Source organism: Panicum virgatum, chromosome 9K (assembly GCF_016808335.1).
Source record: "Panicum virgatum strain AP13 chromosome 9K, P.virgatum_v5, whole genome shotgun sequence".
Taxonomy (NCBI): Eukaryota; Viridiplantae; Streptophyta; class Magnoliopsida; order Poales; family Poaceae; genus Panicum; species Panicum virgatum.
The window spans coordinates 20,796,604-20,814,335 of record NC_053144.1 but is presented as its reverse complement, the minus strand read 5'-3'; the positions used below and the strand labels follow the sequence as shown (position 1 = coordinate 20,814,335).

Below are 17,732 nucleotides of genomic sequence, written 5' to 3'. Positions count from 1 at the left end.
TCTATTAACCATGCTCTAAAGAAAATCGTTTCAGACTAGGTTGACCACTGCCCTGCCGCGTGGCAAACAGGAACTAGTCCCACGGACATCGCAAGGCTAAGAGTAAAATTAATAATACAGCCAACTGTTAACTGTAAGTATTTTTATAGCATATCTCTCAACCATCTAGTATAGTAGTTTAGTTCTTTATTATTAATATAAGGCCCACATGTCCCTCTCATAAAGTTTTTTTTGGTTCTTGTGCCCAAGCTGACTGCAAGCTTGCAGCCAACCTCTCCTCTTCTCTCCTCTCCACCTCAGTATTTAATCTTCTTACAGCCTGTTATAATACTGTTGTCGGTCGAAACCCACCGGCGAGTAGCGACGGGCAACACGAAGAGCTGGGAGGTTGCTGGGGCGCTGGCAGGCACTGCTCCCTCGTCGACGGCCCGCAATTCCGTCACGCGCCCGGAGGTTTTGTGGAAAAACCGGGCGTGCCACCTGACCTATACCCGATCAGGAGGGTGCAGACGTGCTCCGAACAGTTTCCTGCATACAAAGACACGTGTAAACGTAAGTCCGAGCCGTGGTCGGCTCCCCGAGACGACTCTTGCATCGGCTTTAAAGAGCCGATCGAGTCCCGGTGTCAGATCGGATCAATAACCATCCAGATGTCGATGAATAAAACGAATAACTGTAAAGCTGCTTCAATTAAATCTAGCTAATCTAATCCACGATGGTAAATGCTTCACTGCTAGATCGGAACATCCTACACGTGACTAGGCCTAATGAACGTAACAGACAACTAGGCCATAACCCAAAACAGAGGCCTAAGAACTAGCAAGAGCCGATTCCCGGAACAATCCCTATTAAAGCCAAGATAAAGCATCTACTACGCCACCGGATCGTCAAATCCGTTTGCAAGGCCTAACCTAGCAGATATTACGCCAACTCCTAAGATAAGAGCAAACCATAACAGATTAGATCTACTGGACATAAAAGAAGCAGAGTGTTGCTTCTGTGCAACTAATTCTATGCGACAAGAACTAGCATGAGATTGAAACATGACAGCACAGAAACAACGTGATATTCGTAGATGACAAGCAACGAGGCACAATAGATCTACAAAAAGCCATGCTACGAACATCAGGATAATTAGTATTACTCGCCATCAAAAACGCTTCAGTACGAGTAATACCAAGGTAAGAGCAAGGACTACGTTGCCCTGATCGCAGGAAGCGATCAGGGCAGCATGGCACTTACTTGGATGAAACCCTAGGATTAGGGGTGGCGATGCGCCGAGAGTTGTTGTTTGTGAGACGTGATGACGCTCTCCTTCATGAATAACAAAGGATACATATTTATAGTCTGGAGACTTGGGAAACAATCTAAACTAATTTTGTCCCGATTGGACTCTATCTCTAACTTTAAACTAAATCTAAGGATACACGGCCAATGTGGCCCATATGCTCATGCAGGAGCCGATTTACAAGCCTTCCTCAATCTTCTTCTTTAAACACATCTTGCTTTCAGCCCACGATAACAAATACAGGCTCTAAATAATCTAGTCGTAGTTTAGTTAGTTGTTGGCTATATGCGTTGCTATGTGATCTTATACTAGCTAGGTTGTACTCCCTCCGTATTGTATTGTAAAGAAAGTTGTTTCAGACAACAACAATTTCTCTAAAAAGAATTTTGACCACAAATCTTAGTGTAATTTTTTTTATAAAATATAATCAACGTATATTTTTACTAAACTACATTTCAAGATGAATCTACTTATATCACTTTTATATTTTCAAACTCAATCCAAAAGAATTTATTTATAATCAAGTTTAAAATGTTTGACTTATGATAAATTCAAAGCGGCTTCCTTTACAATATAGAAGGAGTATAATACTAGTTGGCTATATAGATGGGCTGCATCATTAATATTTGATTCCTCTTCCTTCTCTAATTCTCTCACCAAGTTTATTGGAGTCTGTGTTGCAGCCGGCTTAGAGCAGACTATAAACTTGCAATATGCTTCTCTTCTCTTCCCTCCAACTCAGTACCAATATAATGTAACATTTCAAGCCCACCTACGTCACTTTAGGAGTTATTTGGTTTCAGGAGCTAAACTTTAGTCCATGTCACATAAAAAGAATCTTAGTATTTAAAAATATTAAATAAAAATTAATTATAAAACTAACAGCAGAACCCTAGAGCTAAACTACGAGACGAATCTAATGAGGTATATTAATTCATGATTAGTGGATGGTTACTATAACATCATTGTAGTAAATTATAGATTAATTAGGCTCATTAGATTCGTCTCGCGAATTAGCACTTAGTTGACAAAAGAAATTTATAAACAAATTTACTCTAAAATAATAAGATTATTTTTTATGTGATAGAGACTTTAAGTCCCTGTAAATAAACAATGCCTTATGATACCTTATGATAATACTGTATTGTAGCCGTCTCTCCACCGCACAAACGGCAAAATGAAAAGAGAGGGTAACCATCCTTCCCGTCCCTCGGATGGCCATCCGGCGGCTGCGATTCAAAGCGCGAGCGAGACGTTGGACCGCTACCGAGTCAGAGGCCTGGGTATCGGGTATTCGGCCACGTCACGTGCTCTCCGGGACCAGACCCTCCGAAATTCTGGACAGGTACGGGTCCAATTCGCGTGGGTTTCGTAGCGCGTAAAGTGACGGTCTTGCCCCTGGCGACAGCGGTCAGTGGCTCACTGCTCGAAAAGCAGGGACTTCCTCGTCATTTCGCCGGAGCTGTTAACGGACTCACGTGCGTGCTAGTGGGGTGCGTTGCGGACCGTAAAATTCGCTTTCCTCTGCCCGATGCCGTGGGGGTGTGGTGTGGCCTGCGAAAAGTGCCGTGAGGTAATGACGAAAAAGCCCTTTGGCTGGTCTGGTGATTGCGGAGGTGATCACTGATCAGTTTGCCCGTACCGTACCCAGACAGACTGGTTTCTAGAGATCATTTTGATCCTAAGCAACCCTGTTTAGTTCCAATTTTTTTTACAGTATCCATTACATTAAATTTTTGGACACATGCATAGAGTATTAAACGTAGTTGAAAAAAATAACTAATTACACAGTTTAACTGATTAGCACGAGACGAATCTTTTAAGCATAATTAGTCCATAATTAGATATTAATTGTTAAATAATAACGAAAGTGCTACAGTGTCAAAACTCAAAAATTTTCACGAACTAAACAAGGCTTGAGCTTCGTACTTGGTACCTTATTAATCAGGACCAACCTAGGACCCTTCGCATGTGAGAGCTAAATCTACGTCCTAACAATCATTCAATGTCTAGAGCAGTGGAGCTTATTATGGCCTACTCGCTGTTTCTACTGTTTCCAAGAGGACTCATCCCCAAAAGGTATTGTTGGTTCCAGCTAATCAACGTGTTAGTTTGGTCCTCCTCACAAGAAATTCCAAGTCCTTTTCAACATGAAAAATATGATGTTTAAGATAAAATGAATTACATGTTCGGAATGTACATTATTTCGATAAATTTAGTAACATCAATCTTACACTATCATCATATCTAATGTGCTGACGTTAATATTTTGAAAAACCTGAAGAAAGAGGAATGCTAAGTGGCTTATAATTAGATCGAAGGGGTACTAACTTGCAAAATCAGTTCCGGAGCATTTTGCCGAGGAAGTAAAAAAAAAAGAAGCTCTCAAAGTCCACCAGATCACTGCATTTTGCAAATCCGGCAAACTCCGAGGGTAAACCTGCCATTTTGATTCACGGCACCGTTGCAGCAGCACGGGCGGGCGTGCACTCTGGCGTAGCCGTTAGCGCCGTTAACGCGGAGCCCGGCGGCCGTTAGCCACCCGTTCCTGACTTCCACTCGCTTTTTTTCTGGATATGGAGTCTGAGACGAGGCGGCCGAATTACGTGCGCCATGTGGCGGATTCAAAACCTTCCCGATGCGATAGCGAGGCAGCCCTCCACCCACCGCTGCCCCCCATTTAAATTTAAACATTTTTAAACCCACCCCCCCCACGAAATTCGCAGGCCACCTTAATTCCATTATTAAATTATTATTATTTCTCCCGACCCAGCCCGCTGCTTCCTTCCTTCTCTCTCTCTCTCTCTCTTCCAGCGACAGAGACAGGGAGAGGAGCGAGGCAGAGGGGAAGCGTTCGCGACGGGAGCTGGCTGGTGGAGGCGGGGAGCCGCGGCGGCGCGATTCGCGTGCGGCGTGCCGGAGGGGGGGTCGGGCTAGCGGCGCCGCGCTCGCCATTTCTGGAGTGGCGCGCCGGGTGGGGCTGTTCGCGAGATCGGCAGTTTTTCCTGTGGATTTTTTTGGGCGGTTTTTGGGAGGTCTTTTGCTAGGCGCGAGCGTGGATTCGCGTCGGGCGGAGGTGTCTGGGGGGCGATTTGAGGCTGCCGGGGCGGGGATCCCGCGGGGAGCCGCGGTTTCGCTGCGGCCCGTGAGGTGATTCCGGTCGCTGTGCCTGCCGGCCGGCCGGCCGGCGAGGCGATGGCGTCGGTGTCCGTGCGGAAGTCCACGGCGCTGCGGGCGCGCAACGGGCCCAGCAAGCTGCAGCCGGCGCGGTCCATGCCGTTCGACTACAGGTACTCGGCAGCGGCGAACGGGTCAGGCGGCGCCCCGGCGGCGAACGGCGGCGGCCGCCGAGCTGCCGCCGCGGAGGCGGAGAAGGAGGATAAGGAAGGGGAGGCGGTGTGGTTGGAGGGAGACGACGCGGACTCGCCGTACAGCTCCAAGGCTGCAACAGCTGAGGAGGAGGTGGGCGAGAGGGGTGGAGGCGGCGAGGAGGTGGATTCCGCAGCTGCGGCAACGCCGAGGCGGCTGTCGCCCACGGCAGCTACGAGCCCCACCCAAGGCGACGCCAGGTGGGGTGACACCAGCTCGTATGGCGCTAAGAAGGTGAGCTGCTTTTCCTTTTCATTCATGAAGCTTTCGGAATGTGAGTATGTGACGAACAACAGGTTGGGACTTGGGAGTTCCAGACATTTGGGAAATTAATTTGGTAAAACCATGCAAATAGTTTTCCAGTATTATGTGAAAAACAAGAACTAGGACGAGCTATGCCAATTAGTACCATTTTTTTGGGCACATGCAAAGGTGTGATATTTGCTAAGTAAGATGCTACAGTTGACACGAGAGTTTTGATATTTTCTTTTTTGAGATTTAGATCTGAATTTTATTTCTTTAATGCTATCCTTCTAGGTTGTTAGTGCAACACAATCTGTCATAAACCTTTCTCCTAGCAATTTCAATTGCATAAATGTGACATGAGGAAGTGATGTATCTTCTTTGAATACTTGTGACCAGGTAGTTTTACAATTTAGTTCAAAGCAACCTTTTGCCTTCCATCCGCCAAAGAGTTAAAAACCTTCGTTTCCTTGTGGAGTTTAGTGAGAAAAACCTTGGTAACTGTAGCATGTCATAACTAAGAGAAACATCTGGGTTGGTTATTTAGATTTCAGCCAGTTGATTTCTAGCCTGTACATTATGATTTCAAAATTCAGGTATGCCTGTTTGAACATTCACCTGCTGATATTGTACATGAAACATAGCACCTAGTTTATGCACTTAGGAGTTAGTCTTAACAACTTGGACTTGGAGTACCATACCAATTCAAATTCTATGCTATCCGTGTTGCAGAAGCATAGAGTTTTTTGTCAGCTTCCGAATGGTGATTGGGCATTATGCACTGTCCTTAAAACCTCTGGTGATGAGTCCGTCCTAAAGGTTTCTGAAGGAAAAGTAAGTTTCAGATTTCTTTATAAGAGACAATATTATTGCTTGGAAGCGTGCTCATTTGACCCGTTCTTCCAATTTTAAGGTCCTGAGGTTAAAAACAGAGAGTCTTCAACCTGCAAATCCTGAAATTCTCGATGGAGTGGATGATCTTATGCAGCTAAGTTATCTAAGTGAACCATCAGTACTCTACAATTTGCAGTACAGATACTCCCAAGACATGATTTATGTAAGAATTGCTGTGAGGCGTTGCCTTTTTATGGGGTTGAATTAATGGATTTATTATTGATATTCGTTATATTGTAGACTAAAGCAGGCCCAGTTTTGGTGGCTGTCAACCCTTTCAAGAAAGTTTCACTATATGGTACTGAGTACATTGATGCATATAGAAATAAAACAATGGACAGCCCACATGTTTATGCAATAGCAGATGCAGCTCTTCGTGAAATGAAACGAGGTCAGTCCACAAATTTTGATACATCAAATCTTGTTTCTACATCTACATTGTGCCTAACTAAGTGTTCTATTCATTTTTCAGATGAAGTTAACCAGTCTATAATTATAAGGTGGGTTAGCTTCCTTTTTTCACCTTGAGGTATTCTAATAGCACCATTATCAATAATGTTAATAGATGATGCCATTTTTCTTCTTTTGATACAGTGGTGAGAGTGGAGCTGGGAAAACAGAAACTGCGAAAATTGCTATGCAGTACCTGGCTTCTCTTGGAGGTGGAAGTGGCATTGAGTATGAAATTCTACAGACCAATCCAATACTCGAGGCTTTTGGAAATGCAAAGACATTGAGAAATGATAACTCAAGTCGTTTCGTAAGTTTTATTCTTTTGGGCATCACTATACTCAAGGTTCTAAAAAACGCTAGACGCTAGGCGAACGCTTGCCTATGGTTTAGAGTTTTTTGTGATTAAACGTAGATTGAACATGATTAAACGTGTGTTGTGATTAAATGACACTGTGATTAAACACAACACTTGGCCATCGTTCAGCGTTTAACCAAGATTAAACGACGTTTAAAAACGTTTTTTAGAACACTGACTATACTGCAGTTTGGAACAAAGACTAAACCTTATTCTTAATTGCAGGGAAAGCTTATTGAAATTCATTTCAGTACAACTGGAAGAATATGTGGTGCCATGATTCAAACATGTATGCAAATTCACTGAGTCCTCTTTTCAATATCTTTAGCTTTTGCATATTAGATTTCTAACTATGGTTTACTGATTTTTTCTGAATATCCGTTGCATGGACAGTTTTACTCGAAAAGGTAACCTCTAATCTCATGGTTGTCCTTAAAAAATCAACTGTAGCATTTTACAATAAATAGTCTAATGTGCCATATTTTCACCATGACAGTCCAGAGTAGTACAAAGTGCTGTTGGTGAGCGATCCTACCATATATTTTATCAGCTATGTGCTGGTGCACCTGCGTCTCTTAGAGGTACATAATCTATCGATTCATCTAGACATAATTAAGGTGATGACATCTGATTATGTCCTTTAATACATTCCAACTTGTTCTATATCAGAAAGGGCTAGAATTGATGCCTTCACATTCTCAATGACAACTCCATACTGCTCTCTGTTCCTCTGCACAAACTAGGATTTAATTATATATTTTTTTTATAATTCTTTTGATACAGAGAAATTGAATTTGAAAAAGGTGGATGAGTTCAAGTATCTTAAGCAGAGCTGTTGCTATTCAATTGCTGGTGTGGATGATTCCCAAATGTTTCGAACTGTGACAGTATGTTGTTTTCTATACCTCATTACATGGAACAAACCCTTTATTGTGTTTGCTGTTTCCTCCTTTTGCATTTGCTGACTTCTTTCTGTTTTAGGAAGCTATGAACATTGTCCATATCAGCAAAGAAGACCAAGAGAATGTTTTGGCAATGGTCTCTGCGGTCCTTTGGCTTGGGGATGTCTCGTTCACTGTCATTGATAATGAAAATCATGTTGAAATCATTGTAGATGAAGGTAAACTAAGACATTTAATCTTCACTCAATAGTTTAGTGTTTGAATTTTGCCCCTCATTGTCTGCTTTAGTTTCTGTTTTTAGTACATAGCAATACTAGCAACATTTTGAATAGTACCTTTTATTGGATTTTGTTGATTCTGGTCTACCTTTTTTTTATTAGTGGTTTGGATCCTGAGGTTTGAAGTTGCTCCTTTCCACAAAACCTTATTCAGATGCTTAAAAGCAAAATCAACAACCTAGGAGGAACTAAGTGGCATTGTAAATAAGAAGAAATAGGTACCCAAATGCGACCCAAATAGGATTCGGACCTAGATGGTGGTGGTGTACACCCACACCTCCTACCAACTGAGCTTAGCTCTGCCCTGCAAAATAGTGTTTTTAATTATTGTCGAACTGACTATCTTTTTAATGTTCGATTTCCCTTAGAAGGTCAAATGGCTGGTGTGCGGAGCTCTGTACTGTAGTCTAGAGCTATGAGGTCTTGTAGCCTGTGCTTAAAAGCTATACTGATTATTTGATATGTTCAGGAACTGAGCAATAGCTTGGTTGGTAGAGCCTCCAGTTGACAGGCCGCCCACCAGAGCTTGAAGCCAGGAGCTTGCAGGTCCTGTGAATACCTGGCCTAAGCCTGGGATCGTTGGGTCGTTCCCGTCATAACCTGTGGCACGAATGTAATTAGTTGTAAGCAGCACTTTTATTGGTGCCAGGTGTGGTCTGTCTAGACCATTGTATTTTTTTTCTACCTTAATGAAATGACGCGCAGTTCTCCTGCGTGGTTCGAGAAAAAAAAGGGTTTGGTACCGCCTTTTTTAAGGCAAAGCCTCCAGGGCCATGCGTTCTCCCATGGTCGGAGTATTATTTATTAGTCTGTTATGAAGAAGACAGAGATTATTTACTAGGGAAAAAATGGTAGCCATAGGTTTGGTGACGATAGACTGTTAGAGTCCATATGTTTTGCCTGGTCTAGCCTCAACATGGAACTGTTGACATATGATCAGGATTGTCTTATCTTTGACAGTATAAGCTTTCCCGTGACATTCTGACAGAAGGCATGTGCATAAAAACTTACCTCTTGGTTTCGAGGAATCTGCTTGATGCTGTTTTAAAATTTCGAACACAAACTAGTAATTTGTATCACTACATGTTGGTACTGTATTTTATTAAAAAGGTGTCCTTCAATTGCAGCTTCCAAAACAGTTGCAGAGCTTCTTGGCTGCAGTATTGAAGATCTTAATTTGGCTTTGTCAAAGCGCCACATGAAAGTCAATAATGAAAACATTGTCCAGAAACTTACGCTTGCCCAGGTTGGTTTTTCTCAACTAATGGCAAGGTAACAACCAAGTTATTGAAAGTACTAATGAATTTGCATATCTGATGCATCCACCCCTTTTATTCAGGCTACTGATGCAAGAGACGCGCTGGCCAAATCAGTCTATGCCAGTTTGTTTGAGTGGCTTGTAGAACAAATTAATAAATCTCTCTCAGTTGGCAAGCGTCGAACTGGGCGATCAATCAGTATTCTTGATATCTACGGCTTTGAATCATTTGATGTAATGTACTTCCTTTTGACCTAAAATCATCATATATTAACTTGTAAATGGTTACTCATGACATGACCACGTTTGCAGAAGAACAGTTTTGAACAGTTCTGCATCAATTATGCCAATGAGAGGCTACAACAACATTTCAATCGTCATTTGTTTAAGCTTGAACAAGAGGTGAGTTGCTTTTTATGTTTTAGCTTGCAAAGTCTATGATGTCAAGTCACAATTCTGTTATCAAGTTTTCGATTCTCAAAATAGCTTTGTTTCTTTCTTGTAATGTAATGTCCATCCTATATTCCTATTATTAAGTCTGTGTAGTGAGTTATGGTTCTAGAATTGTGCTATCTATGTGGAAAGTAGTGAACTTGAAATGTTATTCATTCTGTCCATTTTTTTTTAAAATACCGTCAAACATTTCTCTAAGAAAAAAAAATATTTCTGTGAGCAGGAATATGTTGAGGATGGCATTGACTGGGCAAAGGTTGATTTTGAGGACAATCAAGACTGTTTGAATCTCTTTGAGAAAGTATGAGCCACTACATTCTTTTCACTCATTGTCCCTTGCAAACGATTATATTAGCCGACAAATTCTGGAAAGTCATTAAGTAGCAGTTTCTTTAATTTCCCCTCGACCATGGGGGAGATATTCCCAGGCTTTGAATTTGTTTAGGTATGAGAGTACCGAAACCTGGTCGTCCAGGATCACCTGAAACCAGATTCGAAGGGTTCTAACCTAGGTGGGCATTCCCTCTATGGGGCTCTATGGATGCTTTGGTTATCATATACCAATTCTTTCTGGGGAAAAAAATCTGCAATACTCCCTTAGGAGAAAAATGTTTTCCTACTTTATTTGACAATAAGCAAAGCTGGGTGTGGGTGCTACTGCCTACTGGGATGCTAGTCCATTATTGATGTAGAAAAAGGAGACGTATTCTCTTTGGGGCTGTTTGGTTGCCTGGCTAAAGGCTGGACAGGCTAGCGGTATGCAGGTTTTAGACGTTTGGTTCCCTGTACTAGCTTCTAAGCCAGGCTCCAGCAATGTGAGAGAGGGCTGGAACCTGGCTTGCTGGAAACGCGGGTCGCGAGCATTTCCAGCAAGCCAGGCTTGCACAAGCCTCGTTGGTTCAAGTACTTGGTATATTCTCACCTCCGGAGAAGCTCACCTGGTGGAGCTCACCAGTCACCAGTGCGGATGCGGCGGCAGAGCTCGCCGGCTCCCGCGTGCGCGGTCAGAAGAGCACCTGCAAGGACACTGCGGCAGGTCCCCCGCACATGGCCAGTGGAGCGCCCGCGCGAACGCCGAAACGGAGCTTGGCGTTCCCGGCTTCCCGCACATGGTGGTGGAGCTCGGATCCTCCGTGTCCCTCCGCTTGGCAGCTCCTCCTCCCTCCGCTCGACTGCGTGCCTCTCTCTCGCTCCCACGCCGGGCAGCTCCGCGCCTCCCCCGCTTGCACGCTTTAGCGCCCTCTGGGCTGTGGCCGCAACCGTGTCCCATTCGCCACAAGCCATCGCCCCCCTCACATCATCGTTTGCTCATCGCGGCAATCCGCCCTTCTATGCGCAGGGGTGAGCTTGCATCCAATCCCAATCCGGTCCGGTCTTTATTCTCCTCAGCTCATGTGCTCAGATTTTTTACTCATGTACTGGGATTTTTGCATCGATTTTTTGATTGGTGGAGGACATGCCATTTCTTGAGGGATGCGAACCAGCTGTTGCTCCTTGAGAGCGCAATTGGGGGCGGAGGATTCCCGGTGTCGCATCAATCCTTCTATTTGTATTCTTTTTTTTTTCAATTTTCATCGATTGGTGGTGAGTGAGATATAGTCTGATTTAAGATGCAGCGATTATTTCTTCCTTTATGTTGATATAAGAGGATTACATGCAGATCGGACAAAGCTCAGCAAGCTTGAGCTGCAGAAAAAGAAATTAGTTTCTAGGAGAGCTGCATCCGGTGGCGGGTAACTTCACCACATATCTAGTCCACGGTTATCGTATCACTATAACCAGCCAACCAAACACAGTCGCACATAGTTCAGGCCACGCTAAGTCATGCAACCAAACATGATCTATTGCATCTGTTAACCCAGGCTTGAGCTGGCCAGGTTTAGTTTGCTAGCCAGGCTAGCTCTAGTCCAACAACCAAACACACCCTTTGCCTTTTCTGCTTTCTTCTGGCTGAAAAGTATGGTAATGTCAGAAGAATACTTGAACTTTATTGTACCTAGTCATCCAATATTGTGTACTCTACAAAGTAAAGATTTGTCTGACTAAAATAATACTAGTCAAAATTGAAAATTCGGTAAAATGTGTCCAAAGGGCTGAAAGCTAAGTCTATGAATTCCAGAATACGCGACTTTGCAGATATTTTCATTGTTAGATGTAAATTGGTGTTGGTTCTACAGAGCTTTGTCAAAAAAAATTTGGATTGACATTCTTAGACCTGACCTATATTTTGGCTTATCAAACCATGATGATAATTGATAAAAGTAAAACAAGGTTGTGCTTAGACCCACTGGATCCTATGTTCCTTACCCAGGGAAGAGATTGGTTTAATATTCCATGTATTCTAAATAATTCAATAAAATTTAGACAATCCATAGTGTTTGTGGATTTTTTTCTTATACGCTTCATGATTTCATACACATATTTTCTGTTATCATTTGAAAACTTGATAAAGGATAACGTTTCAACATGTTCGTTCAAAAAAAAAATGTCTCAACCTGCCTTGCATTGTATATCTTGCAAACTTGATCTGAAACCATATATAGTAACATATATGTGCTTTCTGTCTAATGTTCTTAATACAGAAACCACTGGGGTTATTATCTCTGCTGGATGAGGAATCAACTTTCCCCAATGCCACAGATCTTACTTTTGCAAACAAGCTTAAGCAACATCTTAACTCGAACTCTTGCTTCAGAGGAGAAAGAGGCAAGGCATTCGCTGTCCGTCACTACGCAGGAGAGGTATCCTACTGAAAATATGTTGTTTAGACTTTAGATTATATGTTTTTCTTCAATCTCTTTTACCATTTGTCAACATTAGTTCTGATTCTTGATAATCAGGTGGCTTATGATTCTTCGGGTTTTCTGGAGAAAAATAGAGATTTGTTGCACATGGACTCCATACAGCTCCTTGCCAAATGCAAATCTTCTCTGCCACAAATGTTTGCATCTAAGATGCTAGCTCAATCGGATATTTCTATATCTGTTCCATATAGATCCAGTGCTGCCGATTCTCAAAAGCTAAGTGTTGCTATGAAGTTTAAGGTGCAGATTTTTGTACTCACAAGAGTATCCTCTTTGCTAGGCCTTGAATGAATCAGAACAATTCTTAATTGACCATACATGTGCAATTTTTGTAGGGGCAACTGTTCCAACTTATGCAGAGACTGGAAAGTACAACACCACACTTTATTCGCTGCATTAAACCAAATAATCTACAACTTCCTGCAATTTACGAACAAGGTCTTGTGCTTCAACAACTAAAATGCTGTGGAGTTCTTGAGGTTGTCCGGATTTCAAGATCTGGATATCCAACTAGAATGACTCATCAGAAGTTTGCTCGGCGGTAAGTGGAATCTCTTAACAGATGAATTAAATTTCTGCCAACTTGTTTTAAAGTTAATGCTTGATTTTGATCAGGTATGGCTTTCTTCTTCTTGAGGATGTTGCATCTCAAGACCCACTTAGTGTTTCAGTTGCAATTCTTCATCAGTTCAACATTTTGCCTGAGATGTATCAAGTTGGCTACACAAAATTATTTTTCCGAACTGGTCAGGTCAGTGGTTCTATTTATCCAATTTGCTGGTATAATAACTACATTGTAAAGCTGTTGTTTTCAGTACATGTTTTACAAACAGTGTCTTGTACTTGATTCAGAGCGCATGTTGCCGTTGGTACATGTCTAATGTATATATGAATGCATTACCTTTTACGTAAAGCGTTTAGTAAAAATAATCTTGTGCTACTATTTCGTTTTGATTTTGTGAACTGAAGATTGGCAAACTTGAAGATACTCGGAATCGTACTCTGCATGGTATTTTAAGGGTTCAAAGTTGTTTCAGAGGGCATCAAGTACGTCATCATGCGAGAGAACGAATAAGAGGAGTTTTGGCTCTTCAATCATGTAATTCTCCCAAATTACTCTCTTTACATATTGTATATTTGACTTTGCTATTTTTGTGCATTTTTCCTCTTAAGTTTACTGTATGGACCGGATCCACTCTTGCAGTCATTCGCGGTGAGAATGCGCGTCACATTTATTCGTCTATGTTGAGGAAACATAGGGCAGCGACTATTCTGCAGAGGAATGTGAGATGTTGGCTTGCAAGAAGGTATTTCTCAAGTATCCGGAGGGCCTCAGTGGTAATACAGTCTGGTATGTAGGCTTGATCCTCCTATTCTATACAAGTTCATCGAAGGGAAGAGGTAATCTGACACACTGTTAATGTTGCTTCCAATATTCCTGATGCAGGTATTCGTGGTAATCTTGTTCGAAGATGTAACGGCAATATTGATCTGATAAACGTGTTAAGAGAATTTGAATCAAAACAGGTATGACAAATGGGTGCCTTACATTATGCTGCTGGCAGTCATATGCTCTGTAGTGTTGCTATTGATCCATCTCATTTAATTCAGAACCGCATGAATGTTTACATTATTATTATATTTTCAGGAGGCAGAGGGTGACCAAATTTTGATCAAGGCATCAGTCCTTGCTGAGTTACAGAGGCGGATATTAAAAGCTGAGGCCACAGTTCGAGAGAAGGATGAAGAGAATGAGATGCTTCATCAGCGGCTTCAGCAATACGAAAACCGATGGTTAGAATACGAGCAGAAAATGAAAGCTATGGAGGAAATGTGGCAGAAGCAAATGCGGTCATTGCAATCAAGCCTTTCAGTAGCGAAGAAGAGCCTTGCTCTGGACGAGACCCCTAGGATGTCGGACTCATCGGTGGATCAGAGCTGGGAGATCAACGGGACCCATGTTGGAAGTGGGTCTCAGCTCGTGCCACGCACCGCCGGGCGGGAAATGAATGCAGGCCTTAGCGTCATCAACCGCCTAGCAGAGGAATTCGAGCAGCGGAGCCAGGTCTTTGCTGATGACGCCACGTTCCTAGTTGAGGTCAAGTCCGGGCAAGCGGATGCCAGCCTGAACCCAGACATGGAGCTCCGTAGGCTGAAGCAGAACTTCGACTCATGGAAGAAGGACTTCGGCAGCCGCATCAGGGAGACGAAGGTGATCCTGAACAAACTTGGGAATAGCAATGAGTCGTCGCCCAACTCCGTGAAGCGGAAATGGTGGGGCAGGCTGAACACCTCCAAGTATTCGTGAATTTATGTATGAATGCGATGTGTAGATGCGCCGGTATTTTACACGCCAGCGCGGTTTGTAGCGGCCTACAGTTTCTATTCTACGGGTGCTGTGAAAGTCCAGTGTGTTGTGCTGGATTTGTGATCCGTGGAGGGCGAGTTGTGTAGTTTTTCCACGAGGGCTTCCTTTGAGAGGTCAAGGACCACTAAGTTGTGATGTAATTACTTGGTGAAATAGTTGTTGGAAGGGAAGATTGCGAGGTTGCTCACTGCTCCGCTATTCCCATGCGGCCATGCTTTACTTTCTCCAGGTTGTAGATTAGCCGTTTGGAATCTGGCTTCTGGCACCGCGTAATCTATCATCTGTGGCCTGCGTAAATACTCGTACAATGTATGGTTTGATTTGGCACTATTTTGAGAAGTATACGTAATGTATCGTTCTTGACCATGAATTCGATATATTATTCTTCTCAGCCATTGAGCTAGATAAACAGTGCTGTAACATATACAATCCTAACATCCCAACTTATTAGCTTAAAAGTGTTGAAGTCAAGTCATGTTTGAGTGACTGACAAGCGGGCCCAGCTCTAAGCCGCAATAGAAATATGAAACCTGTTAACGTGCAAGTTAAATTTAGCGATTTCGTAAAAATTGATTTTTTTTCCAAGGAGGCGAAAATTTCGTAAAAGAAAAACCTTGCTCACGGGAGACAGCGGGAGTGAAAGCAAAATTGCTCAGTCAACTCGAAGTTCCGGCCCGGCCACGCATGGGAAAGCTTCGGGGCCAGAATACGCGCCCGCCGGACGCCGCCTCCGCCGCCTCGCTCCTCCAGTCGTGCGGCCGCAGCGGTGACCTCCGCCGCGGCCGCGCGCTCCATGCGCACCTCTTGCTCTCCGGCGCGGCCGCCGCGTCCACCTTCCTCGCCAACCACCTCATCACCATGTACTCCCGCTGCGCCGACGCCGCCTCCGCCGTCCGCGTGTTCGGCGCCGTGCCCCGCCCCAACCTATTCTCCTGGACGACGCTCGTCTCGGGGCTCTCGCAGAACTCCATGCACTGCGACGCGCTCGCGGCCTTCGCCGCCATGCGCCGCGCGGACGTCGCGCCCACGCAGTTCGTGCTCTCCAGCGCCGCGCGCGCCGCGGCCGGCCTGGCGGCCCCGCGCCCCGGCGCGCAGCTGCACTGCGTCGGCGTCAGGCTCGGCTTCGACACCGAGCTCTTCGTCGCGAGCAACCTCGCGGACATGTACTCCAAGTGCGGTCTCCTGCGTGAGGCGTGCAGGGTGTTCGACCAAATGCCGCACAAGGATGCTGTCGCCTGGACTGCCATGATTGACGGCTATGCCAAGAACGGGAGCCTCCAGGCAGCTGTACTGGCTTTCTGGGATATGAAATGTGAGGGACTGGTTGGAGCTGACCAGCATGTCTTCTGCAGCGCATTGAGTGCAGCAGGAGGGCTCAAGGATGGATGGCTTGGTCGTAGCCTGCATTGTTGTATAGTTAAGGCAGGGTTTGGATTAGAGACTGCTGTGAGGAATGCGCTACTGGACATGTATGCTAAGACTGGGGATTTGGAGAATGCCTCTCGTGTGGTAAAGATTGATCGTGGAGGTTGGAATGTTGTGTCCGGCACCTCACTGATCGTTGGTTATCTTGAAACCAATCGTGTTGAGGAGGCCCTTGAAACATATACTGAGTTGTGGAGGCAAGGTGTTGAGCCCAATGAATTCACTTTCGCGAGCATGATCAAGGGCTGTGCCATGCAAGCTCTGCTCGAACAAGGTACTCAGCTGCATGCTCAAGTGATCAAGACAAGTTGGATCAGTGACTCTTTTGTTGCTTCCACCCTTGTGGATATGTATGGAAAATGTGGCCTCATAAGTTTGTCCATTCAGTTATTTAATGAGATTGGATACCACACTGAGGTTGCCTGGAATGCAGTAATTAATGTATATGCACAGCACGGCCATGGTTGGAAAGCTACCCAAGCTTTTGACAGGATGACCTCGAGTGGCATCAGGCCAAATCACATTACGTTTGTCAGCCTGCTGACAGCATGCAGTCATGCTGGATTAGTGGATGAAGGACTAAAATATTTTTACTCCATGAAGGATGAACATGGTATTGAACCTAAAGAGGAGCACTTTTCATGTATCATTGACATGTATGGTCGAGCTGGGAGACTATACGAAGCAGAAAAGTTCATAAGTGAGATGCCTGTCAAACCCAATGCACATGGTTGGTGCTCCTTGCTTGGAGCTTGCAGGATGCGAGGAAACAAGGAGCTGGGAGAGATTGCTGCGCAAAATCTTATGAAGCTCGAGCCAGATAACACTGGTATTCATGTATCCCTTTCTGGGATATACGCATCATTGGGCCAATGGGAGGATGTGAAGGCGGTCAGGAAGTTGATGAGGGATAGTAGGATTAAGAAGCTGCCTGGTTTTAGCTGGGTTGATGCTAACAAGCAAACACATGTTTTTGGATCTGAGGATTGGTCACACCCACAGCAGGAGCAGATATATAAAAAGCTTGAGGCACTCTCCGAGAGGATAAAGGAGGAAGGTTATGTTCCGGACACAATCTCCTTGCCACTTAACCTAGAAGATAGTGCAAAGGAGAGGCTTCTGCGCTATCACAGTGAGAGGATTGCTGTGGCTTTTGCTTTGATAAGCATGCCACCTACAAAACCAATCATTGTGAAGAAGAATTTGCGGATCTGTGCAGACTGCCATTCTGCGTTGAAGTTCATATCTAAGGTAGAAAGCAGGGATATTATCGTTAGAGATAATTCCAGGTTCCACCATTTTGTGAAAGGGAGGTGTTCCTGTGGAGATTACTGGTGATTAACTTGTATCCATCGCTTCTGTTGGCATTAGAAAGGATGCCGGTGGCATTGTTACATTGCTGCAAGCTGATCGTTTCACCACTTAAACTTGATGTCACAGTGCCACTGGCCCACTGCATGTGAGTGTACAGTTAACAGATATAACAATTTTGAATTTTCAGACAAAATTTAATTAAAACATTGTTTGGAAAAAGAAAAGGTGTGATTCTATTGCAATAAACAGTGACTTGCTTGCCAATTCTTAGTAAATGAAAGATTCAATGCCAAGTTAATTAAAAAGAGTCATCATTTGAAGTGTTTCA

General features: G+C 44.0%; 2 protein-coding genes across 2 annotated transcripts; both read left to right on the top strand.

The window, feature by feature from the left end:
* The first annotated feature begins 4,483 nt into the window (after positions 1–4,483).
* On the top strand, positions 4,484–14,605 carry LOC120650693 (myosin-1-like). Its single transcript, XM_039927905.1, has 23 exons — positions 4,484–4,891; positions 5,633–5,734; positions 5,814–5,957; positions 6,035–6,185; positions 6,267–6,294; positions 6,389–6,554; positions 6,828–6,891; positions 6,996–7,009; positions 7,099–7,183; positions 7,386–7,489; positions 7,584–7,722; positions 8,910–9,028; positions 9,122–9,274; positions 9,353–9,442; positions 9,717–9,794; positions 12,076–12,234; positions 12,334–12,537; positions 12,633–12,838; positions 12,913–13,048; positions 13,267–13,396; positions 13,502–13,648; positions 13,745–13,824; positions 13,946–14,605. The coding sequence occupies exons 1-23, from the start codon at positions 4,484–4,486 to the stop codon at positions 14,603–14,605; spliced, it is 3,567 nt and encodes a 1,188-aa protein (XP_039783839.1).
* Positions 14,606–15,314: 709 nt separating this feature from the next.
* On the top strand, positions 15,315–17,517 carry LOC120650692 (putative pentatricopeptide repeat-containing protein At5g52630). The gene has a single exon (XM_039927904.1). It carries the CDS (start codon positions 15,350–15,352, stop codon positions 17,426–17,428), a length of 2,079 nt encoding a protein of 692 aa, XP_039783838.1. The 5' UTR covers positions 15,315–15,349; the 3' UTR covers positions 17,429–17,517.
* Positions 17,518–17,732: the final 215 nt, after the last annotated feature.

Coding starts and splice junctions, on each gene's coding strand:
- LOC120650692 (XM_039927904.1), top strand. CDS start 15,350: ATGGGAAAGCTTCGGGGCCAGAATACGCGCCCGCCGGACGCCGCCTCC.
- LOC120650693 (XM_039927905.1), top strand. CDS start 4,484: ATGGCGTCGGTGTCCGTGCGGAAGTCCACGGCGCTGCGGGCGCGCAAC. Junction 9,795..12,075: donor GTTTGAATCTCTTTGAGAAA/GTATGAGCCACT, acceptor TTCTTAATACAG/AAACCACTGGGGTTATTATC. Junction 12,839..12,912: donor CATCAGAAGTTTGCTCGGCG/GTAAGTGGAATC, acceptor GATTTTGATCAG/GTATGGCTTTCTTCTTCTTG.